Source organism: Electrophorus electricus, chromosome 25, assembly GCF_013358815.1.
Source record: "Electrophorus electricus isolate fEleEle1 chromosome 25, fEleEle1.pri, whole genome shotgun sequence".
In the NCBI taxonomy this organism is placed as follows: Eukaryota; Metazoa; Chordata; class Actinopteri; order Gymnotiformes; family Gymnotidae; genus Electrophorus; species Electrophorus electricus.
This window is the reverse complement of record NC_049559.1, coordinates 2,961,000-2,988,576: the sequence shown is the minus strand read 5'-3', so window position 1 is coordinate 2,988,576 and position 27,577 is coordinate 2,961,000. Positions and strand designations below refer to the sequence as shown.

General features: G+C 43.7%; 1 protein-coding gene across 1 annotated transcript in view; it reads left to right on the top strand.

The window, feature by feature from the left end:
- The window catches only part of LOC113591430 (R3H domain-containing protein 1-like), a 40,216-nt gene that overhangs the window by 11,787 nt on the left and 852 nt on the right, over nt 1-27,577 (top strand). Inside the window, 25 exon segments of the mRNA XM_027031914.2 lie at nt 2,956-3,167; nt 3,777-3,990; nt 6,475-6,510; nt 7,060-7,152; nt 8,608-8,743; nt 8,879-8,957; nt 9,164-9,223; nt 9,401-9,541; nt 9,857-9,965; nt 10,076-10,168; nt 10,301-10,329; nt 10,538-10,591; nt 10,798-11,015; nt 12,103-12,363; nt 14,881-15,041; nt 16,296-16,394; nt 17,650-17,898; nt 19,272-19,401; nt 22,554-22,705; nt 22,890-23,041; nt 23,737-23,840; nt 26,143-26,312; nt 26,753-26,900; nt 27,138-27,235; nt 27,530-27,577. The exon segment at nt 27,530-27,577 is cut by the window's right edge and continues 37 nt beyond it. Coding sequence (XP_026887715.2) covers nt 3,817-3,990; nt 6,475-6,510; nt 7,060-7,152; nt 8,608-8,743; nt 8,879-8,957; nt 9,164-9,223; nt 9,401-9,541; nt 9,857-9,965; nt 10,076-10,168; nt 10,301-10,329; nt 10,538-10,591; nt 10,798-11,015; nt 12,103-12,363; nt 14,881-15,041; nt 16,296-16,394; nt 17,650-17,898; nt 19,272-19,401; nt 22,554-22,705; nt 22,890-23,041; nt 23,737-23,840; nt 26,143-26,312; nt 26,753-26,900; nt 27,138-27,235; nt 27,530-27,577 — 2,994 coding nt within the window. The 5' untranslated portion in view covers nt 2,956-3,167; nt 3,777-3,816.

The window sequence follows — 27,577 nt, the reverse complement described above, 5'->3', positions numbered from 1 at the left end:
TCTTGTAATTTTTATAGATTTTTTTTTTCTTTTTGTGCACAAGCCTACCTGTTGTGGTAATTTTTGAAATGTAAAGGACAAAGATATTGCCGCGGAAGTTTTTGTTCCTCGTTTTATTAATTTTTTCATTCTATGTTTTTATTGTGCTTTCTCTCCTGGCATTTATTAAGGTATCAGACGTGACTCCGATTGGTATTCTGCTCCAATATCAGATCCTGCCACTCATCTCAGTATAATTGGCTGTGAAATAATAATCGTCCAGCAGGGCTGATAGGGAGTATATTAATAAGGTGTGTGTGTGTGTGTTGGGGGGAGGTGGGGTGTACAAGAAGTGCAAAAAGCTCAGCAGATATAACACATGTGATGTAGCTTCAGATGATATTGAACATACTGGCCTATGTAGAAAAATGCAGCTCTTGTATATAGGATTGATGGTGGAAGTTGTGACATGCATGTCTTTTTATTTGTGTCTTTTTTTTTTTTTAAGTAATTATTATTGCTGATTTGGGTATGAGATTCTAGAATCTACATATCATTTACCTTCCTGGCTTTCCACTTCAGTTTTAAGTGGGTACATAAATTATGGGCAGTAATAAAGCTAATATAAGACCAGAACATAATGAGAGCAGTCAGTGCCGCAATACCCACCTTGACGCTAGTCTCACTTTACAAACGGCAGGTAGTGCAAACTGATTATTCGTCTGTGCTAACAAAATCGGTGTGTGTGTGTGTGTGGGGGGGGGGGGGGGGGGGGTGTGTGTGTGTGTGTGTGTGCGCGCGACACCAACACAGATATCTCATTTGTATCTCCAAGGATTCATTCTAGGCTGTTAAAGGAGCATTAGCAGACAAGAATTCTTCAGCTTGCAGACCCAGCTATGTGCACAAACGCACGCACACACACACTCTTGCACTCGCGCCCGTAAGCCATCTCGCAGTCGGTCACAAGACAGAAGTTCAGACTGATTATGCTACTCTCAAACACCTGCTTCATTTTTTTCTTCGTGTTCATTTTTCTCCATTTCTCTCGTTAGCTAATAGCACTGAGAACTGCTATTACGCATTAAATGGCCACAAGTCCGTTTCAAATGCTGCCGCTGTCTCGTGTCTGGCTGGCACACACCAGCCAATTATCTGGAAATGTGGACCCAGCTCCTCACAAAACGCTCCTGTTCTTGGAGAGAGATGAGAGGCCCCTTAAGAAAGCAACCAGCTTGGCAGCACTCCCACCCCGCTTTCTGCTCAGAAAGAAGACAGCATTTTTAATGCTTAAAATTAGTGTATATTAAAATTTAGACTTAGTTATTACAAGTTAATAACTGATTTTTTTTTTTTTCAGCAGGCAGACTTTCTGTTCGGTCCCACTCAGTTCATTAGCAAGGACGTAAACGATGGCACTGTTACACAGCCATAACACAGGCTGGGGAGAGCCATACCTTTTAAGATTTGTGGCATTTATTGTTTTCACTTAGCCTCACCTTACAGTTTCACTGTGCCACCATATGTCTCCTACATGTTATATTTACTTTATTAATGTAATACATTTGCTCAGACGTCGCCTAAAGGAGGTTGCCTGGGCTTCTTCCACGGATGCTCGTGTACCACAGTTTTGTGGTGGTTCTTTAACGACCCTGGTATCTCGCTCTTTTGAGGCTGACGAGTCTTGTTTGTGGGGTTGTGGAAATGCGGGGTTGGGTGAGCGGCAACCAATGAAGAAACAAAGGATGAGCCACGGTGGTGATCCCTGTATGCGGCAGCGTCTGAATGCCCTTCAAGTGGCGCTTTGGCACCCGCTGTGAAACAGAAGACATGCGGTGTGGCTTACTGGCCACTGTCATTGGCTATCAACCCCCCCCCCCCCCCCACACACACACACCACCATTTTATGTTTATGGAGTTTATGAAGGTCATTTAGAAGGATATGTAGGGGTCCTACATGAGCGTGACAACATGCCCAGACAGTGAAAACACACCTCTGGATGTTTGACTTCTCCCATCCAATACATGGTACAATGCGCAGAGTGCTAGTTGGCAAATGTATGTGTGTATCCACATGTGGGTGGATGATTGTGCTCCTCTACACCTGTCCCTTCCTGTAACGGACCCACACCCCCCCAAGCATGCACCCACCCTCAAGCTCTAGATCTCATGAATCCAAATCAGCCAGGGCCATCAGCCCCTTAAATTATGCACCCGTGGCCTCCATGGCTACATTAGTGTGATTAAATGCGCTACATTGTCGTCGCATGGCACCACCAAGTGTTTGCTTAGGTGTGTCATGTCCTCCAATTCCAAACACGTCTCTTTGATCTCTGGCCCTAGCAGATAAAAAAAAAAAGGGGGGGGGGGGTGATGGCAGGGACATATCGGGCCACCTTGTTTTGAAATTCGACAGCGTGTCGACTGCCTCCACCGATCTGTCTGGTATTTGTTGCTTTATCGACCCAGCAAACCACTTCCCTGCCACACACGGAATGGAAGTTGCAGATATTTATCTTGTAGCTGAATGTCCAGCCATGGCATTTCACCGAGAAAGAGAGGGGCTCTTGGGCTGCAGCTCTGTGGAAGCGCCTGGTCTCACTCCGTTTCTCTCCAGTCTCACAGTTTCAGGCTGTCCATGTCCCCTTTTGCACATTTGTCTCCCAAGCTGGTTCTGCTCATGGAGGCGGGTCCTCATGCGCTCAGTAATTGGAGAGGATGTTGTAGCCTGTGTGATGCACCGATATAACCTAGTCCACCCGCCGCCTCACCCAGAGAATATGCACTGCTAAGACATCACTCGACAGGAGTAACGAGCCCCTTGTTAACTAAAAGCTCGGCTGCATTGCAGAATACTCAGCTTTTGCCGGTCAGTAAAGCAACCCAAATGAGCTCTTGCGGGATCACTCCTGGCATGTGCAGTACGGCAGTTCCTGTTATTAGCTCCTCTGATTGGGTGTGTCCTCTCGTCCTCAGGTTCCTGAAGGCCATGGGTTCCTTGTCAGCCGCCAGCGCTCTTCTGATCCGGAGCGTGTGCTGGTGACAGGGACATGGGCCTCTTCCTCAGGGCTTCCAGCACGCTCAACACAAGCGACAACCTGGTCCACAGCTCCACTGACAGGGACGCGGGCTTCACCCTTCTCGCCAGGGCGGCGCCAGCACCGGCCCGGCACGCAGCACAACACTGGGTAAGGGAGGAGCTAAAAAACATCAGCAAAAGCAAACGCCTTGTCTACAGTGGGTACAATAATGGAAGGTCTAAGCTCAGATCACAGATCAGTTTCATATAGTTGGTACACAGGTACACTTTTTTCATAGCTTCTTGAACCTTCTGGATCATCTGTCCATTCTCCGAGACGTTCAGTGGGATTTGTAGTGTCACATGGCCAAAAATCTCACTGTCCTTATGTGTTAATGGAATGGATTGACAGAATGCTAATTAGCCTTTTTTCCCTGTCTGAAGCTAAGTGGTAAATGGGAGAATTGATGAACATAAATCTGGGATCACCCACAAGAGTAGTCTCAGAATTTACTTTCTCATTGTTTGTTCTCTTAGGATTTAAGAAATTGGATATTACCACCAGTTGAATAAATATAAAGTTATAGTTTAAAAATAAACATTTCATCCCAAGAATATTCATTCTCGTTCTCCTGTATGCACGTTGGAGAGGAATCATCAAATGAAGGGTAAATCCTTCCTGCCTTGGTGCCAGCCACAAGCGATTTACTACAGCCAGCTTTGCATGCACAGGAGTATCCCGCTCTGCCTAAAACCAGCACCTCTCCACCTCCTCCAGGTCCCAAGCTCCTGGTAGACGCTCCAAGTAGCCTTCTCTAATGAGGATGTCCGAGACTGTCGCTGTAAAGGACACGAGTGAAACTATGAGAGGTCTGGAGGCGGAGGAAAGCCGCTCAACACCAGGGGCCAACAGCCTCACAGAGTCTGAGAGCCGGGAGCAGACCGAGCCAGACGGGGAAGAGAACTGCTGCGATGACAAAAGTGAAACGCAGGTAAAACACGAGGGAGGGGAGTGCTAGAAGCAGTGGCCTCCACCCTTCTGCCTTTCTGCCGAAGGACTGTATGGAGAAACCTGCCGAGAATGAACAGAATTTATCCATGTAAAGGTCTGTTGAATGCAGCCTTCCTGCCTGCGACTGCCATATAAGGATAGGGGCTGGTTTTAAGCTACAAAAATTTAGTGTGCGAGACTGAAGATGAGCATTGTTTGTATCGGCTTGCGGGTAGTCAGGTGATTTAGTTGAACTTTGGTGGTGCTGTAACCTTTATATATAGGCATTGTCCAAAAAAAAAAAAAAAAAAAAAAATTATATATTATATATATACACACACTTTTTCAAAATAGGCATTGCCATACAAACCAAGTTAAACTGATGTGCATATGTAGCAGTTTGGAGATATGATTGTTTGGGAAAGGTATTCTCTCATTATTACACAAATATTTAATGTTGAGTAATGGCCTGCACTCTGTTTTGATTTTGTAGTACAAAACACACATTCTTTTGTGTGTTTGCTAGTGATCGATGAGATATCGACCATCATAATTATCTCTATTCTTCACAAAAAAGAAAAAACTAAAGATTGTGCCTAGAGGTGTGTATCGAGTGAATCTTCTGAAGGAGAGAGGTCAAAAAAACAAATCGGTGAAACGATTGTTCTGATACAGCCCAGGTGCATAGGGGTTTGAGGATGGAGGATGGGGTGAGGGCTGTCAGCCAAGCTCAACCAATCAATCGTCAGGTAGTTGTGTTATGAGAACCAGCTGAGATGGATGCACCTCACCCCACTCCTGCTTGTGAAGGTTAAGTTGTTGAAGGTTAAAGTAGTGCATCTTTATTTATTTCTTTATTTGCTTATTTATTTATTATTTGAGAGACACCTAAGCGAGCAACATTTCTCTTTGATGTGGTGACATTTCCCTTTTGCCGTCCGCTCTGGACCTGTGTCGGGCCTCCCGTTCTCTTTCCTCTTGTTTCATTCCACAAATTGCCTTCTTCCTTCTGCTCCTTGAGGAGCTGCGGCAGCAGGCTGCGATTTCGGAGGGCTGTGTGACCAGCCGTGTGGCTGGCAAGCCGAGCTTCTCCTCAGACTTCCTCTGTGTCGCCCTTGGGGGTGGGGAAGGCCATCTGGTGCCCCCCACCCAACACCCCTCTCACTTTTCGCAGATCCTAGACGCCTCACTGCACACAATGCAGCACTCCTTGCTTCTCCCTTTTATTTCTGCAGTGTACACACATTTCCCAATTCTGTTTTCCCTCTCTGCGTCGCACCGCGTGTTCCGCCGGCAGCTCTCGCCGAGTGCTGTGTTCGCCAGCGAGGCCGCGTGTGGCTTGGTGCCAGGCCCCACCACTCGGGGACTGAGATGCTCAATACCCAATTAAGGGTGAATAAGCATCCATCATAATTTTGTAGGACCACTATGAGTTGATCATTACCCGTGGTCTGCTGGTGTCTGCGTGAGCCTGGGGGAGCTCCGTCGCAGAGAACAGAAGAGGAGATGAATGGGGCATGACAGTGGCCCAAGCTTTCTCCTTGATGCTGTTTCCATTTGTTACATTTTCTACTTTCACCTGGGAGAATATTGGCAATTTACACACCGTTTCTGCCCATTTCCAGGTGTCCGACACGGCCCAGTTGCAAAACGAGTCTTTTTCCCAGGCGTGTGTATTCAACACATTGACTTTTAGCACTCACAAGGCATGGTAACTACTTCACACGTCTGTGTGAATAATGACGTTTCCTTCTATAAAGACCTGTCACAAAGTGCTGTTCAGTCTGGTGGGGGTTGCTTCCTCTTCACACACTTCATATTTATTCACTAAAAAACCTTGTCCAGTTCCTACATACTGTTTGCTCATTGTTCATTACCTTGTGTTTGTTCACAAGTAGGTGGCTGTGATATTGTATAGTATAAACAAGAATGGTGACAGGTGCCGGCAACACAGCTGTGTGCTTTTAAACCCGGTGAAGGCACAATTTAGGTTGTCTGTCTTGATTCCACTTTTAACTTTTCTCACTTGTAAGAAATGGCGAGGTGTTGTGCTGCTTTGGGGAAAACACAAACATTTGAGGAGCCAAATAGATGTGTATTATTCTACTAACATAGTGAGCTCTTTATATCAAAGGATTAGGGAGATTGTATTAATCTTTTCTGGGTTAAATATAGTGCAACATTTTGTCTTTACTCAAAAAGAGAAGATTTAACATTCACTATGTCGCCAGAAAAGAAAGAAGGGGGTACGTATATGAATCCGCTTCAAACCATCCAGTATTCCTAAAAATGTAGATAACATGTTTAAAAAAAATAAATTTATGATATACGCTTTAAGGCAGAAAGTAATGTGCCCTCTGATTTGTCCTTTTGTACATTTCTGTTTAGCATCTCATTCAGAACTATGTTCTGTACTTTGTTCTTCTGACTGACAGATGGATCAGTGGTATAATCCATGTATTTTGTTTCATTGCCTACCGTACAGCAGCAAACACCTGGACAAAGTGCAAAGAGACCCAAGGTACTGTGGCAAGAGGCATATGTCCTAGATGTGTTTGCTTGGTTAATTCTGCCAGCCAGTTTCAATCCATCTGCGTGCTGTGTACCATGAACCAATCACTGTGCCTTTTCAGCATCTGCTTCCCATGCTTATGAACGATGTGCTTGTGTGTGATGAGGAATATGAGCAAACCATGAACTGGTACATACATTTAAATATCTGCATGATTTTTGGCCTCTAACGGAACTGTGTGCTACATAGGTATTGTGTTGAACTGGCCTGATTCTTACCCATCCTTGAGCTCTGAAAATCAGACTCATCATTTCAATCAATCGTGTGTGTGTGTGTGTGTGTGTGTGTGTGCGCGTGTGTGTGCGTGTGTATGCTCCTTGCATGGATGACTTTTTTTTTTTTCTTCCTTTATTTTTTTAATTACACAGTCCATTTTCATCTTCCCTAATTTATTTGCCCCAAGTTCATGCACGTCTGATCGTGGAAATGAAACTCAGCCTGCGTCGGTTTTTGTGTACATCCTGACCTCTCTCTCTAACCCTTACTACTCTCCCCCAGTCTAATGCAAAGTTAAAGTTAGTTCGGAGCCTGGCCATTTGTGAAGAACCCTCTTCTCCCCTAAATACCTCTGATCTGCCTCCAGAACATCAGGTAAACCTCTCTCAGGCCTTCTCAGTGTCTCAGCTCACTGGGTAAAGCCTACAGGTCATGAAATCTCACTCTGCTCTTTTGATCCATAAGTTCAGTATGTTGGGTATTTTGTCTTGATATGACCGTTTTGAGAATCACCATGGCTTGGAGAAGTAATACTCAGGTGCTTAGAATTTGTGGTCATCTCACTCCCTGCATGGAACTGTTGTTCTCATCTGTGTTTAGAAACCGTTTGGAAGTTATTAACGTTTCAGGATGATTTCTATATTACTGTTGAAGTACACCGATTTAAGACTTTGTATTGTTTTTCTAGTCTTATTCAGATTTTTCTGAAAATGTTGGAATCTTGAGAATTTATAAATATTCAATTAAGACAGACAGAATTTAATATATAGATCACTTCAGTCAGGAAACACCCCTTGGACACAACGCATTGCTAAAACGCTTTGCTTTTTGTCCTGCTCAGATTGGTTCTGACACTTCAAAGGTTACTGTAAAGAGCTTGGGCAGTTTTTAAAAAAAGAAAGAAGAATAAAATGACCTCTTCAAATGCGCATTTAGTGATTAGCGAGCGAGACTGACCACCCCTTGCTCCTGCTCTGAAGCTCTCACTCGGCGGGTCCTTAAAACCTCGTTGACTGGCCGCAGGTCTTGCAGGCTGCTTCTCTGTTGCACAGACCTCCCTTTTCTCCATGTAAATATTATAGCTCCCTTGGCGGCATGGGGGTGGGAGTCCTCCTTTGAAAATGTGCCGCAGCTCTCTCGGTGTCACGCCGTGCGCCCGATCCACTTTGTTTTACTTGTGTGCCGGTTTTGAAAACCAAAATGGGCTCCTTTCTTTGCGGCGCCGTTAATCAAAAGGAATGAGGCTGCCTGGTCTCAGTCACTCTGGTGGGGGCGAAGGCAAAAGAACGCAGTTGAGCCTGGAGGAATAGAGAAAAGACTTGAACCCAAAGCTTTTCCTCAGGGCGCCCCGGCTCAGCCCTACTGTGCCTGGCAGGGGTCCTGAAAGCCCATGCCGTAAAATAGAATCTGTTGCTACAGATTCTGAATTAAAGGCTTGGAATGTAACGCAGCATTTTTGAGCAGTTGGGGTTTAAGGCCAGCCCTTAAAGATGTCCTCTCGCAAAAAAATTGTGCTGACATCTTGCTGGGTTTTTCTGGGGTGGTGCAGGATTGTTTCCCCCCCTTTCCTACTATTTGTTCAAATGTCATGCAGAAGTGCAGAAATATTCTAAAAAAAAAAAAACAATAAAAGAAAATAATGATAAACAATTTAAAAACACAAATTTGCTAGAGACTGACCTAATCACACTGTGTGGGTCAGCCACAGAAAGAGGGGGGAAGAAGAGGAAAAATAGGTGATGGTGAAATATTTGCTCTTCAGAAACCAGACAAGGAAGCATGCAAATTAAAATCGTACCTTGAGTTTTTTTTTAATTTGTCATTTCCCAGGATGAAATTCAAATCAAGCTCTCCCAGTCATTTGACAAAGAGGATGCTCCAGCCAATAAGAACGAAGATGACAAGGACAAACGCGTAGACAAGCTGGAGAAACCGGAGATGTCGTCCCGCAAGATGCTGTCAAGAGGTGTGCGCTTGTGGATCAGTTTCATTTGAGTGGTGATGGAGTCTTTTTAAAACATATTTGAGGAAACTGTCACAACAGACAAGGTGATATTTGTGTGGAGAAATGTAAGCTCTGCCTTTTCCCTCTCCTCTCCAGATTCCAGTCAAGAATATACAGACTCTACTGGCATTGATCTACACGAGTTCTTGGTAAACACATTGAAAAATAACCCCAGGTTTGTAGACATTTATTTAATACCAAATCTCGCACTTCCACACATTTTTGGAATGAAAAGGAATTCAAATTAATGTCTCGTGTGTTTGTGTTATTCTGTAATCAATAATAAGAGAAAATAGAAATGTTCCTTCTCTTCCCCAAGCACTCACTTAATACTAAATATGAAGTCATGATCTTGCTAATGTCAAATATCTTCTAATCTAGAGACAGAATGATGCTGCTGAAGTTAGAACAGGACATTCTGGACTTTATCAGTAACAATGAGTGAGTTATTGGTTCCCCTAAACATATGTTTTCATAAGGCACTTTTCCTAATTTTTGATTGTGTCCAAGAAATGTAACTTCAGGCTAAATTAGACATTGCTCAGAACAACTGATAACAGCTTTGCTGAGCCCATGTTTAATGACTGCTTCACTGTTGGCCTACTGCCACTGTCCCAGAAGCCAGAGGAGAAAATTCCCCCCCATGACCTCCTATCACAGAATGCTCCTGCACCGTGCAGCTGCCTACTTTGGTTTGGACCACAATGTCGACCAAACGGGCAAATGTGTGATCATCAACAAAACTAGCAATACAAGAATGTGAGTAATCTTGCACACACTTGTTGCTGCCGCTACCACTGCAATTTCAGTTTCACAGTCAGCTCTGATTCAGATGGCTGAGGCTGCAGAAATGAACGTCAGAGGACTCTTCCGAAGCTAAACGGATTTCACCTCGTGTCCCTTTTGAAATAGGTTTTGGTGGGGAAGAAACTTAATTATGTGGGATTTTAATATTGCTGGCCTGAGGAATTGTGTTCCTGTGGTGGGAGAAGTGGATGGTGTAAACATCTTGGAAGACATCTTAATAACAACTCATGCTTGACACTTTTTCGCCCTGTGTGTTTGCACGTGTAGACCAGATCAGAAGTTCTCTGAGCACATCAAAGATGACAAGACTGATGATTTACAGAAGCGCTATATCTTAAAAAGGGACAACTCCAGCATAGACAAAGATGACAATATGGTATGTAAAATAGTGTATGCGTGCGTGCGTGTGTGTGTGTGCGTGTGCGCGTGCGCGTGCATGCAAACATACACGCATTCATGCTCTGAAAGCAGGGGTTTGTGTTTCAGATGCGAATGAGATTGAAGGAGGACAGGAGGAGTAAATCAATAGAGGAGCGGGAGGAGGAGTACCAGAGGGCCAGGGAGAGAATATTTGCTGATGTGAGATTTATAGTTCTTTTAGCTCTAGTCCAATGTTAAAAATGTCTAGCATAAATTATTGACAAATTGTATAAAACTTTATTTTGTTTCCTGGGGCAAAATGTAATAACTCTCACTGTATTTTTGTCGTAGGGCTTGGACACTTTCCAACTTGATAAAAGGTGAGTGAGAGGTATTAGAACATTTTTTTAAAGTTCTTACTAATAAAGCAGAATAAAGAAACAGCATCTGAACCCCAAATATTATAGATCACCACAATTGTGGAAGTGACCAGATAATGTCTGGCAGAAAAGGTGCAGGAGGAATGTGTAAGCGATGTAATAAGTCAAAGTCTCTGGGGAAATTAAGTCCTCTTGTCTCCTTCTGTAGGATTCAGGAAGATGATGCTTGTGACAGCACTCAGCAGAGGAGACAGATTTTTAGGTATGCTGTCTGGAAACTTCTCTACTTCTCTCCTCTGCTTGATGAGTATTCTGAACATCCAGCTGTCTCACACACACACACACACACACACACACACACACACACACACACACACACACACACACACACACACACACACACACACACACACACACACACACACCCCAGCACATATTCTCTCACTGCGACCCATACCTGTCATTTAGGTCGAAAGATGGTCGGTCGTGTAACAGCCGGCAGAGCAGCTCAGAGAATGAGCCAAAGTACTCTGAGCCACGGCCCTGGAGCAGCACGGACTCTGACAGCTCCAACCGCAACCTCAAGCCTGCCATGACCAAGGCCAGCAGTTTCAGTGGAGTGTCCGTGCTGATCCGCGGAGACAGCTCCAGCAGTAGCAGAAGTGCCGGCCGCCTTTCCAAGACAGGTGAGCCAGCAGAGCCCACGGCTCAGCACGCAGGTGCCAGCAGAGCCCATCAGGGAAGCAGCATGCAGGGGAACTTGGGTAGATAAAAAATAATAATTAAAAAGATTTTCAAATTGATTGGCTATTCAAACTGAATATTTGTCATGCCCTGAATTGTACCTGTGGCTAGACTTAGGAACATAGAAAAATAATCTCCATATGCTTCATCTTCAGTATTTGTTTGTTTGTTTGTTGTTTATTTATTTATTTATTTATCCTTCGTTTTTGAAATTGCTTCACCACTGGGCAACACAAGATGACTCCACATCCCCCCAAACCTTTTACTTTCCTCTTCCCTTCACTGCATGTTTCTAGCAGTCAGTAGATATCTTAATAAATGGCTGTCCAAAAGTCTTATTGCATGCTTTTCATTTGCACCCTCTTACTAACTGATTTGTTTTCTTTATATTGCATATTTACTCTTTGCTTTAAAAATGTGAAATTTGGCTATTTTATTCATAGGAATTCATTGGTGGTCTTAATTACAATTATTTATTCCTTACTTGTTTCTAAATGTTTTTGAAAGCTTTTTCTGAAGGATTCAGTGTAGGACGCAGAACAAGATAACTACATGAATGTAAAAAAGGAGAAAACAATTATCATTTGTAATAAAATAAATAAATAAAATAATTTGTTACAGCAAAAGTGGATTGCTATATTACCAAAGACACTAATCATAAAAAAAGATCTCGGGACTCATTGCTAATAAAATTATTCTTTTTTGTTTGCTTTGGTTTCTAAAGTAATTGGAATAAAATATGTATGAACTTAATGTTGCCAAACTAGTGAAGTCATTGCATTTGCTGAAGTCAATCTGCAGATTAAACACCAATTTCTCCTTTAAAATAATGGTGGGGGTGGGGGCAGGGTTCCCAGTATCCCCCACAATCCCCAGTGAATTCTAGCAGCTTTTGATACTTTAGGTCTCAAAATCTGTCCATGGCAACTCCCGAATCCATTATCACTCCACTTCTCCCATCTTCTAACATGAACGGAATGGTGGTGTCTATCTACGGGTTAAGGGCTCCTCTCGTTGCTCCCTCTGTAGGTTCCGACTCTTCTAGTAGTGTAGGTTCATCCACTGGCTCGCTGTCTCGCTCCCAGCCTCCCCCTGCTCCTGGGCCGGCCCTGACCCAGCCGCGCTCTGCCGCGCCCTTGGCCTACCCTGCCGTCAGCACTAGTAGCAGTCTGTCCTATGAGGGCGGCAGGACCGGCTTGCCGGCGACTGCGGCTCACGCTAGCTACTATTTGCTTCCGCTGGAAGCCGCAGGGATACCACCTGGGAGTATCCTGGTCAACCCGCACACAGGTTGGTACTTCTGAAGCCTCACTGGTTCTCTCCTTATGCAGATTGTAGCCATTGGCGTTTGCTTCTTTCTCTGCTTTGTAAACTACTAAATCCTGAGCTAACCCTATTTACATACTGTCTTCACCACCTCCCACGCACTGCCCTTCTCTTGTGCTGCCCAGTGTGATACTGTCAAAGCAACAAAGATACAGCAAGAGCACACTCTCAGGGGAATTGAGGAATAAACATACTTTAGAGTCTAGAAGCAATTCCTTTGGTATGCCTTGGCCATCGTAGAATTGCCTAGTGTTTCTATTTAATGATGCAGTTCATATTCTGTCTGAATCTCTTTCTTCTACACTGACCATCAGCCAGATCACTGAAGCTTGAGCCATCGTCTACTATGATCAATAAATCTGACATCGGTCAAAACAAATTCCTGAAGTTGTCAGACATTGGACAATGAAGCTGTTCTTTGTCACTGAAAGCAGGAGAAAATAGGCAGTGTTGCCTCTGATGTATGAAATATTCCTATTAACTTTTTTTTTTTGGCTCCTGTCTTTAAATATGCATGGGGCTGATAAGATGGTAAATTTGCAGCTGCTAATATGTTTTCAAGGAAAAGGCCAGGTGTATAATTGCTTATTGACCTTTTTTTAAGCAGTGGGCAAATGGGTTTTTTTTTCCCCTACTGTAGAAGTCTAAGGAACCCCTCTTGAAAAGTAGATCTTCAAAACTCAAAGAGACTGATTTCAGGGTGGTTGGATGGTTTGATGGAGGTTGAACCTCTGCCTCCAATTCATCTCAGCTTATCGCACTTAACAAATGTTCAGTCAAATTGAAGTGTTCTGAACAGGAGTCCCAATTATTCAGTAAAATGCACCTTATTGTATTTCATTGGATCTAGATGCCTGGTATCTTCACTTAAAATTAGTAACGTGAAAATGTCCATCTGCAGAAAGTCAAACAAGAAAACAATTCCACAGTTTTGGTTCCAGCCCTTGGCTACTGTCATTGTACCCTTAAGCAAAACGCACACAGACCAGACTTCCTTTGGGAGAATGTTCCTGCCACTGGCTAATGCAGGTCACTATGGCCAAGAGAATCGGCTAAGACTAAATGTAAACTGTACCTGCCTTTGGCCATTTTCTGTTTTCTCAACAGTGAAAACATATCTGTGAATCACAAATGCCTATATGTAACCTGACAAGAATTGTGTTCTTGTGAAAGCATACATATGTATGCGGAATTTTGTTTGTTTGTGTTTCCATCTATGACGGTAAATGAAAGGTTCACCAATTCTTTACTATTTTGCTTTTGCTAAGACTAATCCATTAAAAATAACCCTGTAGCTTCAGATTCTGGCTGTTAAAATAATGCTAGAAAAATTAGACTAACCTTGAACCAGTTCATATAAGAGATGGTAAATATGGTAAAATTCTGAAAGACTGGGAATTTTACCATGAATCATATATGTCAGAATATTTGAATAAAGAATGCTGTCATTTATTTTTGTATTAAGTAATTAACTCTTCCTTAATGTAATGAACAGCATGAAAAGGAATATGAAGTTAATCAATGAGACATGTAATCACAAGATCTGCATTAACACATTTTTACCTTTCTGAGTGTTGAGTAACAGCTGCCATTGTTGTCAGTTAAGGATACAGTGAATAGTTCCTACTTAGACATTAATGAAAACCTTTTACCTATTAAACTATAACAACAAAAAGCTTAATAAAAAGCCAGCTTGATGCTTTAACTGCAGCTCTTTTTATGGTGAAGTACTAAGAATTTAAATTATGTTTTTCTAGTTTTGAAAGTGATTGATTACCTTCAATGTGTATGGTTTTTGTACTTTCACATGTCATCAAAATCACTTGGGTAGGCCCCGTAGTGATAGACCTCCCAGTGACCTGTGTCTGTTCACGCAAGACACACAATCTTTCAAACAGAAATGACAACAAGGCAACCTCAATGTGCATATCTTACTCTGGCCATAGAAAAACTGCATATTACATTTGAGCTTTCCATATGTTGGTATTTGTGTATTGCTGACCATTTATGAAAGTAACACACCGCTGATTCAAACGTTTGGAGCTGTGGGACGTGGCACAGTGGGTTTAAACATTCTTGGGCACAGGCTACATTCAGAACTGGCCATTCTCACTTTCTGTAGCATCACTAACAGCAGTAGCAAAAAGGTGTGAGGGTGCACATATTCCTGTGCACTTCTTGGCTTACACAAAATTTTTAGCCAAAAATGTGTAGATTTTTTACTATGTTGCATAATGCCCTTTTCATATCAACCAGAGCAGGCTGAACTAAAAGGCAGTCAGAAAAGGTCATTTTTGGCTCGGCTTTAAAGGTTAAAGCACATCCATGACCTTTAGTGCAGTTTAGTTTAGTTTCTGCTCCATCAGGTAATTTGACTTGCCAGTTACTTGATGAGTATTCATGTAGTCCTCATGTAATGCCATTCAGTCCAGACTATCAGATATTTTGGCAGACTTTCAAGTGTCTCATGTGCATTTGTAGGTCAGCCTTTTGTGAACCCAGACGGCAGTGCCGTGGTCTACAGCCCCACCATGCCTCCTCAGGCCTCCAGGCCACAGCAGCCTTTGCCCCCGCCTCCACCCCCACCCCCTCCACCCACTGGTCCCCACCAGCATCAGTCCACCAATCACATCATCCCTCAGGTATGTGCAGGATCTATCCACCATGACTTGACCATTACTTTACTTTTGTTTGTTTTTTTCTGGGTGTATAGATAAGTTTTTCATCGACAGTTTTATCCCTCTCCATTTTTAAATCGACTTTATTAAGAAAATTCAATTCAATTCAATTCAATTCAATTCAATACAAACACTCCATCATAAAAACCTCACAAACAATATCCACCGGAGGACCCAGACGTTTGTCCCTCTCCGTATCCCCAAAATGTCACATCAGAACATGCTGCACAGAGACATCATTTTCCTCTTCAGATAATTTTCCCTCTTATTGCTAAATATTGAAGGTCAGTGCTGTAAACTCAGAAGTAATATTCAAATTTTTCAAATAAACACTTTTCTGTCCTTTAAGCATAATGAATTGCTTGTCCAGCCATGTTTTTGTGAAGTCAATTAAATATGATCGATGGTGGTAAATCCTCTGATAGCGCTGCCCTGTGGCCTGGTTATTAAGGCTGATGGGTCATTAATTGCTTGGCCCAGGTATTTCGCCTACTATTGAGGAAAGATTAAACCTGTAGCCATGCTACTGAGGGGGGCAGGAGTTGCCAAGTGTGTAACAGTGAGTGATTTTCAGGCAAATATATGCTCAGGGTAAAGACCAGGGTGCACTTTACTTTCCAAATGGGAGTCATTGCAGTTCACACAGGCCAATTCAGAGAGAAATTACAATCTGTTAGATGCTGGCTGTATCGGTTGAGTGCCTCCACGACGACCCTGGAATATGGGCTGATGAGGACTCGAGACTTAATGAAATGCTAACATGCAGAATTAATTTGACCCCTTTATAGAATAGGGCTCCAAGTCCAACAATAGGCGCACAGCTTCTGTTTTTCAATCAATGCCCTGTTATCCTAGCTCATTATTGCCATCTCCTGAGTCACTTTGAGGTCCAAAATTAAATGTATCTCATTGTCCAAGGAAGCCCAGATAGCATGTCCTATGGTTTGACTGTGTTAACTTTCTCACTGTAAGTTTATCTTCATCTACGCATTGAGCCATCTTATTGGCTCAATTAACTTCAACTTCATCTTCTCTTTAACTTCAGTTCTCTGTTTTCTTTTCCTACTGGACTAATGCACTACCATGGTGAACCTTGCTCTGAAAGATCTGAGTGTCTGTGTCAGTGCCACTTTAGAGCCTTTCATCATCTCCGTGGCGGACTAAATCGCGCTTCCCCTTTCTCCCTTCTCTCCTCTCCCTTGGCGGCTGCTTCCTCAGCTCTGGCCCGTGCAGCCGTCTGCTCAGCCTGTGCAGTATCCGACAGTCTCTTATCCACCCCAGCTCCTCTCCGTCTCTCCTAACCAGCAGTACACTGTGGTACACCTCTCTTGCTCTTTCTCGTCTCCTTTTGTTGTTAGTGCTGGTGATTTATCCATTCTTTGTTGTCTCCTACTCCATGTTGTCATTCAGTAATTCAGTGTACTCATTGTCACCTTTCTAGTGATATATATTGGACACACACACACACACACACACACACACTAGGTTAAGAGTGTTGTCTGCTGTCTTTAATCAAAATTGCTTTGACTTGACTTTCGGTCAGCATTTTTCATAAGGACTATAGACCAGTGCTGCCTTTACTGCGCTCCTTCAGCTATTCATTTACATAGTGTGTTTGGGTTTTTTTTTAAAGGCTTGTGTTACTGGAGTGCAGAAATATTGGCATGCAGGATATGACATTTTGTTCAGAGACTAGTAGTAGAATGTTTTCCTTACAATCAGACTAGTATGCTTGAAAAAGGACATAAGAAAATCATTAAAGTCTGTCCAGTAAGGCATTTCTTGGTGTTTGATGAATTCCTCTGGCCCAAATTTGAATATTATGTGGTCATTTAAAGCAGGTTCTGTGATGGATTGGTCTGCTTAATAAAATATAGAAAAGCTCTCCTGCAGAATAGATGGCTACACATTGCCTCCCTTAATGGCACTCATTGGTCTTGTGCCTGCATTAGATTAATACGATCTGCAAAAGTTTTAGTCTGCAGTCAGTTGCGCTGTTTGGAATGCCTTGTTCGAACATTTCTTACCTGTCAGCTTGTAGACATCATATGTATTTATACTGTTGATTTGAAAGAGTTGTAGCATTGCATGCTTCAACAGTTGTCAGTGTGCCTTATTTCTCTATCGTTCTCTTGTAAACACACATCATGTGTTCTGCTAACCTCTTTTTTGACCTCCCTCTAGCAGTAAACATCTCTTAATGACTAATTAAAAAGAGGAAGACTGCTTTGAATAATTAATCTAGGACCAGATGTTGAAGTTAATATTCTATGAATAGAAATGCTATGAGTCCCTGTGTACTTATGGGGGGGGTGGGGGGATGAAACAAATTGATATTGATTGGTAATTAAACTCCTAAGGCTTGATTTACAAAACTCATTAGCACCTGCAGAATTCTTCAGCTTGTGCAAAGCCAGTAACACAACCCATGACTGGGCGAAAGATTTTTAATAATCTAATCACTTACCATGTCATTTGATCGTACCGCTTGTTTTACTTGTCCTGATTTCTTGATGTTTGCAAAGAGAAACGTGCACACATTCATGTCCCTGTTGTCTTTGTGACCCGCCAGCAAGATAGCCTGGGAGCCCAGTTCAGCCACTTGAACTTGGCGCGGCAGCCGTCTGGGGAGAGCCGCGACGCCCACGCTGTCATGTACCCCCCGTCTGTGGTGCTCCAGGGCCCCCCTCTGCCCCAACAGCCTGGCTACATGGTGCCCTCTCCTAGCCAGAGCGTGCATGGCCCTGCCTACTCTGCCCCGGGGCCTGGTCCTGCGCCTGTCAGCCAGCCAGTGATGCAGCCACAGGGCTACCTGCAGCAGGTACGGTTACAGGAGAATATCAGCATGTCATGCCATGTACGGATACAGGAGAATATCGCCATGTTCCGTCAGGGACAGTTACAGAAGCTTATAACCATGTCATATCAAGGAAGCATGAAGGTGAATATCACTCCATCCATAGATGGCTAATAACTCTGCATTTATTGCTAAATTTACTTAACTTTTTTTAACACATTGTACTTTTTAAGGGTTGTATTAAAAGAGGGTACTTTATACTCTTAAATATATTTGTGAGGTAATAATGTACTTTTTGATCGAATGATGCATTCTTCTGTGTTCCTCCCATTACATTTTTAAATATTTTTATTCCGACGTACAGAAACACTGAGCTTCACCTCTTTAAGTTAGCCAGCCAACTGTGTGATGGGACGTCAGCCGAATTCCGTAAATGTAGACAGACGTGATGTGCAGTGGATTTAGTGCATAGGACTAAAGGGCAGCCTCCACTCTGGTGCATGATAAAGTTTAGGAAAAATAACCTAGCTAACCTATACAAAAAGGCTCTCACATCTGTGTGTAAAATCAGTGGTCTCTTCTAATGTGCATTATTAATATGAAAATAGTATTGTAGTTAGATGATGTCAAGGATGTTCTGGCAGAAATACAATGGCTAACTAGCTATTAGCAACAGAAGAAAGTAACAAACAGCAGCAGCTGTATCGTGTCATCTAGCAGTTTCTTTTGAGTTCCCACAACGGCAGTTGTGTAACGAGCAGTAGATAGCTAACCTAATGGTGCCGGCTAATGAGTCAGCCAAGTGCCATGTAAATGTCACAAAGAGTGAAATCTAGTTACCTTGGCATAGTAAGTTAGCTGGCAAGCTAAGCTAATTTTTTATTTCTGTGTGCTGCCTAGATCAGGCTGGGACTTTGCAGTTATATTTTCATTATTAAATGAGATCTGATTAAGTAACTCACTATTTGAGTAATCTTTTTATTAGATACTTTGACATTTACATAAGTAATAATATAAATGACTGCTTTCACTTTTACTTAAGTAATGATTATAAAGTAACTATTTTTTACTTGAGTATAATTTTGGATACTCTATGCACCTGCTCGTCACGTCAGGGAAGTCTGATGTTGCAAGTGGTTCTCAGCTAGGTCTAGTGTTAAGTGGTTTGTTTCTATTGTTATTGGGATCCACAGAATGGCTAGCTGAATTGTTCTCATGCATTAGCCGACAGCTCTCTGATGAAGCTCGCTTTACCAGATGAGCAAGCATAGATATTGAGATGTATTGCATCATCTAATCAGGTGTTCTCTATCGACCACTGCCTGTATCAGTTGACGCTGGTGTAGCTTGATGTCGTCTTGGTTTGTCTCTTTTCTCTTTTTTTTTTTTTTTTGCAGATGCCAACGTGCTATTGTGCACCAGGCCAGTGCCCTGTGTCCAGCCAGCAGTATGGGACGCTGGGCACCGTGCCGTATGCCAGCACTCAGAACCGGGCCTTGGCCCCTCCCCCACCCCCCCAACAGCCAGGTACACCACTGAAGACCCGGCAACCAAACCACGCCTACAAATTAGGAACTATTGCAGTTTTTTAACATTTTTCTTAAAAACTAATCTACGCCATGTTCTAAAGAAGCATACTAAATTACTCATGTGAAGGTAATGAACCATAATTTATCAAGCCATCACTTGATAAATGTTCCTACAGTTTATGCACATTCATAAAATTATGTTCCTTTTTTTTGCTTGGAAGTGAATTTAAATTTGTGAGGATGTATTTCTCTCTCACTTTGTGCCTCGTTGCTTTTCTGTTTACACTGTGTTCCCATTCTTCTTCTTTTTTTTAAATTTATTTACTCTTGTTTCATGTCTCTTTCTCCCTCTATTTCCTCTCTGAATACTTTCTTGTCTTTTGGTCATTTGTTGTTTATTTCGTGCTCGCTGAAAGACTGACTGTGAAAATGAGGAGACACCCCAGGGACAGTTGAGCGAAGCCTAAAGCTAATTACCCTGCGTAGCATTTTGGCGCACTGGGTACTAGCGTTGTATTGCACCCTTTACACAGACACAATAAGCATTTCTGCCAGTAGCATTGTTTCCTCCCTCACATGTTTACTGGATGTTTATTTGCTGCCTTGTGAGCTATGACACATTTTTGTTCAATTGAATTGTAAAAGCTCTCTGTTTAAAAATGGATCAGAAGGGCTTTATTACTTTGAATATTTGAATATTTTTAATGTAAATCTATTACGAACCTCTAGAGAGTCTGGATTGTTTTAAGTACCAGTTGCATTTGGTTTGCTTTGTTGGGAAGGCTCAACGCTTGGTCAAAACTTTATGGCTCGGTCAGAACTATGAGCTAAAGAATGGTACTAAAATGTATTGTCTGGAAGGTTTGTACAGAAGCAGCCTCCACAGTGGCGGGGCAGGTGGTCTTCAGCGGAGCACTGCAAGCTGCCTGACTAGTGAAGAGCCACTGCAGATCCCCTTCAGATAGTCTAACATGGCCACGGACTCAGAGTGGCTGAATGCGGGGCCGGGACACTGTCTGAGAGGCCCTAAGATTCTCACAGTGAACCGGTCTCTTTTCCAGCCCCTCACTCCTCCTCAGGGCCGGACCGTCAGCACACATACCCGCACACCACGGCTTTCATTTCAGGGTTTGTGGTCTCCTCAGTGCTTTATCAAAGAATGAACCATTGCCTGATTGATGTCATCTTAAAAATGGGCCCTATTGCAGAATGCCCTTCCCTCTGACAACTGAACAATGTGTTGATAGAAATTTATCCATCAGTATTTCTGGGGTGTTGTGCATCATTGTAAAACTGACAGCTTTCTTCAAATTTATATGTAGTAGTAGGCGATGTTTAAAATTATCTCACTTGACATTGTGTTTTTTTGTAATTGTGTAAGAAAAAGGGAAAGGTTTTCATAAACTTAAGCTGAAGGACATACAGCAACATCATTTGTTTCCTTGATGTGAGAAACTTGGATCAGATCAGGATTGATGGATGTAGTGGATAGGGAGGGATGGAGGGAGTGGGTAAGAGAGCCAGAGAAAGAAGCAAAACATCTGCCCTGGAAAGAAGAAAGGCAGCATGTAGGTTTTCTCTTGTCCCTGCCACACACACACAAATAAAAAACTTCTCGCACTGGCAAGCTTGTGAGCAGCAGGCCTGAAGATGTCTTTGAAACCACACTGGGTTCAGGGTAGTAGAGTGAATACACCCCCTCCCCCAGGCTGTCTCCTGCTTGCTCAGTCAGCCTGAACGGAAAGTGTTTAATATTATATTCCTTTCATACTGGCTTCCTAAGTGGAGGTGAGAGAATTGAACCAAAAATAGCCGCTCCTCTTCGTCTCCTCGCCGGGGGCCATCCATTCCTTTTGTCCCACTTCTTTTCTCATCTGGGCTAAATTGATTGCTGTCGCTTTGGCCAAAAGCCAGGAAAAATTGAAAATTGCCCACCCTCCACAACCCTCACTTTCTACTGCTCCCTTATGGGCCGCCTGCTGACTGTTCACACTGGGCACCTCCTCTGGCGAGAGTTTTTCAGTAGTGCCTGCAGGGTATGAGACGCCCCCCCCCCCCCATCACCCCCCCCCCCCCCCCCCCCCCCCCCCCCCCCCATGCAGATAACCTTGAGACCAGTGCAAATGATTCTGCCCCATAGTGGGTGTTGAAATAAAACTGCATTGGCTTCTTTTATGGCGGCTGCTGCCTTCTCTCTGAGCATGCGGCACACTGGCTGGGCTGCAAACGATTGCTGTCTCTCTCTCTGCCCCTCAACCCCATTCATCTAGAAGCTTTACAACACGTAACATGTTAAGGTGGTGAAATTAAAGCCATTTTAATAAACGGAGTCTGCGCACTTACTCAGAGGTCATGGAAAGCAGTTTAATTGGGAAACACACACGGGTGCCACCACCGGGTGATCATCAGCAGTTTAGCTAACAAGGGTGTAATTTAGCTTTTGGTAAAACTGATATCATCCTGGACCGAATCATTGATTCAGGTGGACACGTGTAATGTTGCAGTGAACTTGATGTGGAATGAGCAGCACACACTATTGTGCATATAGCACGCGTGTGTTGGATGTTATAATGTAAATTAATCATCAGTCATTGTGCGCTAGCCTAGACTGGCCATTGTGCGCTAGCCTAGACTGGCCATTGTGCGCTAGCCTAGACTGGCCATTGTGCGCTAGCCTAGACTGGCCATTGTGCGCTAGCCTTGAGTATGCCCATTTTGCCCCTTTTTATTACATGTCTCAGTTTTATACCGTGTGGCTTGCATAGTTACGTTCGTTAGTTTGTTGCTATATTTGCGTTACACTGCCAAGCAGTTATCATATTTATCAGTAGTGAGTCTGTGTTACAGCATGCTAGGTACCTTCTGAATTTGTCCCAATTTGATTAGATCTTTGTAGCACATTCTTTGAATTTTGTCACATTTGTAACTGGGGGTTTTGTCATGCTCCCAGTATTTGCTCTGTGTGAGTGAGTGAGCTTGCGGGCTCACACCTAACCTTTTTTTTCATCCTGCGTGACAAGAGAAGTTGTAGTGAGGCTTGAATTTATAGAAAATTCAGAGAACAATTCTGGTTGCAGATCGCTTAAACCCAGCATTGCCTCTACCTGTCAAATCCTATGATCATTTCATCCTGTTCTCTGTGTTTCATAGGTTACCAAACTGTGATGCCAAATCAAGCACAGAGCTACCAGAGCATGGCCCCGCAACCCCAGAGTCCAACACTGGTCAGTGGCCAACATAGCAATATGGGAAATCAAATGCAAGGCATGATGGTCCAGTATCCCTCAATGCCGTCTTATCAGGTGAACACTCCAAACACTCCAGTACTCATTTGTAATCCCTGTTGTTAGTTATGTCCTTGAGCTAAGAAATTGCATGAAAAAAACTTATTTGTTCTTGATGTTGATAGCTATTTAATTTGTCACCACTTTAAAGCCACCATTAGTAGTGTCCATTTTAAAGTGCTGATCATTTACCTGTTAACAGGTATCCATGCCTCAAGGTTCCCAGGGCGTGGCCCAGCAGACATATCAGCAGCCAATCATTATTCCCAACCAGTCCAGCCATGGAGCCCTGCCTGCTTCCAGCATTCAGGTCTACTACAGCATCCTACCACCTGGGCAACAGAGCACCATGAGGTACGTCTCCCCTGTCAGCGTATGTCCTTGTGTCCTGTTAAGGATTAAAGTCTAAATGTGTATCTGTGATGGTGTCCAAGGTCATCTTTGAGGTCAGGCGATGCACTGAGCAGCACCCTGCTTGGAAGAAGAGGTCACTTTCTCACGTTGTTCCTCCATAACTTTACTAGGCCATGCCGGTGGTGATTTATGTGGCCAAACGCCCAGCCAGTGAATATATTACACAGCTGGTCCCACGTGGAAAGTGCTCGCTCTCTCTCTCCTCTTCCCCATCCCTCCTTCTCTCTACGCTGTTTCTATCTTTCATACGAACGAGCCTGGGGGTGTGGCATATTCCTTGGTGCTTTCTTGGGCCCCTCACTGTCCGTGCTGCTTATGTCCCCTCATTAGACCAGTACGCCCGAGCCATGAAGCGGGGGATATTTAAACCGGCTCCATTGTGCTGCATTTCATTACTCCCATGTGTAGTTAGTGCCCTATATTAGGCTGGAAACTGGAAGCAAATAAGCAAATAACCATCAGCTGAATTTGTGCTACCTTATGTCAGCTGCTGCTATTTTGTGATTTGTGTTTTTTATTTTTCTACTGTGTGTGTGTGTGCGCGTGTGCATCCGCACACGTGTGAATGCATGCACGTACCTGCATGGTTGTGTGTGTGTGTGCGTGTGCGCGCGTGCGCGCGCGTGTTTCCACAGCTCCTCTGTGGGGTTTTTGCCCCCTCCAGGCACGGAGCAGATGTCATTCCCTCGCACCTCCTCCCCGTGCAGCTCCCAACAGATCCCCGTGCAGCAGTGCTCAGGTACTTAAGCCCAGTATGTCCTGGTCCAACCTCCCCTCAGCCTTGCTTAACACACCCTGCACACAGACAGCTTAAGCAATGTTTGTACAAACTGTAACTGCTTAATATTGAAATCTTCAAAATCTACCTTTTAAATCAGACTTTGATCCACCATCTGTAATGGTCTGTGCTGTTAAATGGCCACATCAATTAATATTGCATAGTCAGTGACTTCCCATGAAAATAGTAAAAGAAAGTGATGAATTGCTAAATGAAATATTTGTCATCTCTCTGTGTATAGTCTGTCATTTTGCTTCTCTTGCTTTTGATGGCACGAGTGCTGAACTAGCATAAATCCCAAAGAACAGAGTTTCACATTAGGAGCACTGCTCCGCTTCTCTCTGTGGTCTCCTGACCCTGGCGCTGACTGCCTTTTATTACCCTTTGATCTGAAATGCTGCAACATAATCCGCAGTAGCAAAAGCCTCAATGCATGCGGGGGGTCTCCTACAGGTTCACCCTTTCACATCAATATCCTCTTTATCCCCCGTTTTATTGCACCCCTCCTCCTCCTCTTCTTGCTACTGTCCCTCATTCCACCTGACCAAACACAGGAGCACTTCGCTCCCAACCGCTGAAATGAGGCGGTGGGCTCGGACAAAGGAAGGTGTCACAGCACGTTCGGCAGAGTCAGCAGGGAGCTGAAATCGCGCCACTGCCGGCACCGTATCATTTAACCGCAACAAAAAGCAGAGCATCACGTCGCCGCGTGAGGAATCCGCTTTGTTGACTTTCTCAACCCACCCCCACCCTGATTTCAATTCCTCGTCAAGCTTAAAGGTGCTAATTGAAATTACATTCTCCAGCCCTAACGATCCAATTATTGAACAGATATGGGGTGGTAATTAAAAAGTCATTCCTTAGCTGCTTTGTTCCCAGATACGGCCATGTTAAAAAAAAAAAAAAAAAAAAAAAAAAAAAAAATTTAAAAGGCCTTCATGGGGCCTCTAATTCTAATTTGCTGCTTTATGTGCTTACCATTAATGTGGATTGCTTCTCGCCGCGAGCTCCTGTGATCGTTCGCCAACGTCTCTCCATCGTGCACTTCTTCCATCCTTAATAACTAATTAAAAGAGGAGATGAGGGGAAGAAACTGCCTTTCAAACACTGGAAATGGATTCCTATTGCCCCTTTTAGCCAGTGGCAGAAAATGGCATAATTTTGGCCGGGGGGGTACCAAGAGGAAAGTACATTTTTAGCCATTTTACCAGTGTTGTGGCCAATCTTAAATATTTCAACATTTTCAGTGTGTCATGATCTAATGCTGGTCCATATGAAGTGTTTGTTTGAGAAAGAGAATGGAAGATGATAATGAGCTTGTCTGAATGTCATTTTACATTATTGCTGTTACCTCTGCTTATTCTTACAAAGTATTTTCATTTAATTAGAGTTTAATTTGGATTATGTAGTTTATGGATTTCCTTATCAGAGGTTTGTGACCATCCGTTCCCTGTGAGAATGAAGTTGACACAACTACAATTGAAATTATAGGCTATTTCATCTAGCGAAAAGCACATGCAAGCCAGTTTCATATCAAAATGAATATGGGTGTTAATAAAAACTTGTATCTATAGCAAACAAAGATCAGTTGGATTCAACCTTGTCTTAATCTCATCCACAAGAGGATATTAAATAGGTTACTTCGAGCCATTTGCAAAAAGAGTAATTACCCAGAGAGAAGAGCCTTCGGAAATGCTCTTAAATGAGGTCAAGTCTAGGCTCTGAAAAAAATCTATAAACCCAAGTATCCAGCTGCAGTTTTGTGTGTGTGCCTCCTATGAAGCTCTTAGCCAGGGTGAAGTACGTTTCGGCAGTGCAGATCAGAGGTAGGGCTTGTGCATTGCTCCTGGGACACCAGCAATGTGTAGTAACGCATTCAAGGCTGGTATCAGTTAAACAGCATGTGAAGTGGGACAGGTACACAATTCACTTCCAGCATATTTTCTTGCAAGTAAAATAATGAAAAAACAACTCCTTAGATTTTGGTCTGCTTGTCCTCGTTACACACTCAAAATCCCACGTGATGGACTAGTTATATTGTTCCATTTTATGGCGCTTGTAACGGAGGACAAAGGAGTGTGTGCTATATATAATAATGAGGTATATTAATAGGTGTTCAGGCAGCCATGGTCTCATTGTTCAACCTTGGATATTGCATACTAACCTCTCTGTGCCTTTTTGACATACAACAAAATGCCCCCCGTGCCTTTCTTTCTGAATGGCGTGTCTGCTAATATTTGTGTGTATGTGCGCATGTGTTCAGGCGTGCCTGCCCCTCCCCCTGGTGGTGGCATGGTGATGATGCCGCTCACGTTAACTCCAGCGCAGCAGGCCCGACCACACTCGCCACCGCAATGGAAACACAAGTATCACAGTCTGGACCACCAGCGCAGCCAGAAATCAGCCGAGCTCTGCAGCCTCGACACTTCCCAGGTACGCCCCTTGAAACCCGCGCCACACAGCCTCCCTGGTTTACCCCTTCGCTCTCCCGGCGAGGCTCCCCTGGTAACTCCCCTCTATTCACCAAGGTAGCCAGGTATGCCCTCACAACCCTTCGAACACACAAACACTGGTTCACCCCCCCTGCTGAATGAAGGAAAACACAAACACACTCCCAGGTACGCCCCTCCCTCACAGACTTCCAGCTATGGCTCGCCAGCACTCCCACAGACTCGTAGGAATCCACCCTGCTAACCAGACTGTGACTTCACATCTACTTTCAGAAAAAAATTGGCATCGGAGTTTTTTTGCAAGTATTTACAACCCTCAGGAAGATTTGAGAGGGCCATGGAAATGACTGAGGAAGAGTGCAGGAGTTGGAACGTGTTCCATGTAAGGTTTTTAAGCAGGCATTTGTTTGTATTGTGACCCAGCAGAGTAGCCCCCAGCTGGGGAGCCCAGCAGCATCGCCTGCACAGTCGCCCACACCCTCCCACCTAACCAGCGGAAAGAACATCCGGCCCGGCATGCCCTCTGTTCCCATCATGTCCCAGTTCTCCAGAGCCTTTGTCCAAGGGCAAGGTGAGTCAACTTCCAATGAAATTGAGTGGCAAAAAAAAAAAAAATTATTAATTTTTACATTTATAATTTTTCAATTTTTAATTATGCTATAGTATTAAGACACTTGCAAGGTTTTTTTTTCCCTTGATCAGACATTGCCTTGCTGTCTTGGTGCCCCACAGAAGTCAGTTTTAATACCACCTCTGTTTGAGATGAATGGCTATTGTTGCCATGCTGAGCCTCTGCTGTCTCCACTAGGTGATGCACGGTACCCCCTCCTGGGCCAGCCCCTCCGCTATAGCCCCCAGATCCGCCCACCTTTACTCCACGCACCTCCCATGGTCTCTAATCACCAGGTGAGTCTCATTGAACACTCACCACCTCTGCAAGGCAAGTTAAACCAGGCAGTAACTAAATACCTGGGAGGCAGCTGAAATTGCAGTTCCTCCCACCGTTGTCTTGTACATATTGATCCTAACATGTACTCTCCATGCTGGTACATTTCTTTCGCCATGTGAAGGAAGTAGCGCACATTTCTGAGCTGTTATACATGCGACTGTCCTTGTGCACACCTCTTAAGTAGCATAAATTATTATATCTGACATTTTTTACCATCCCTACCCTTCCTCTTTCTGTCCTCCATCACCCAGGGCCCTGTGGGGATACGGCAAGCCCCCCGAGGCAGGAAGCCGTCCAGG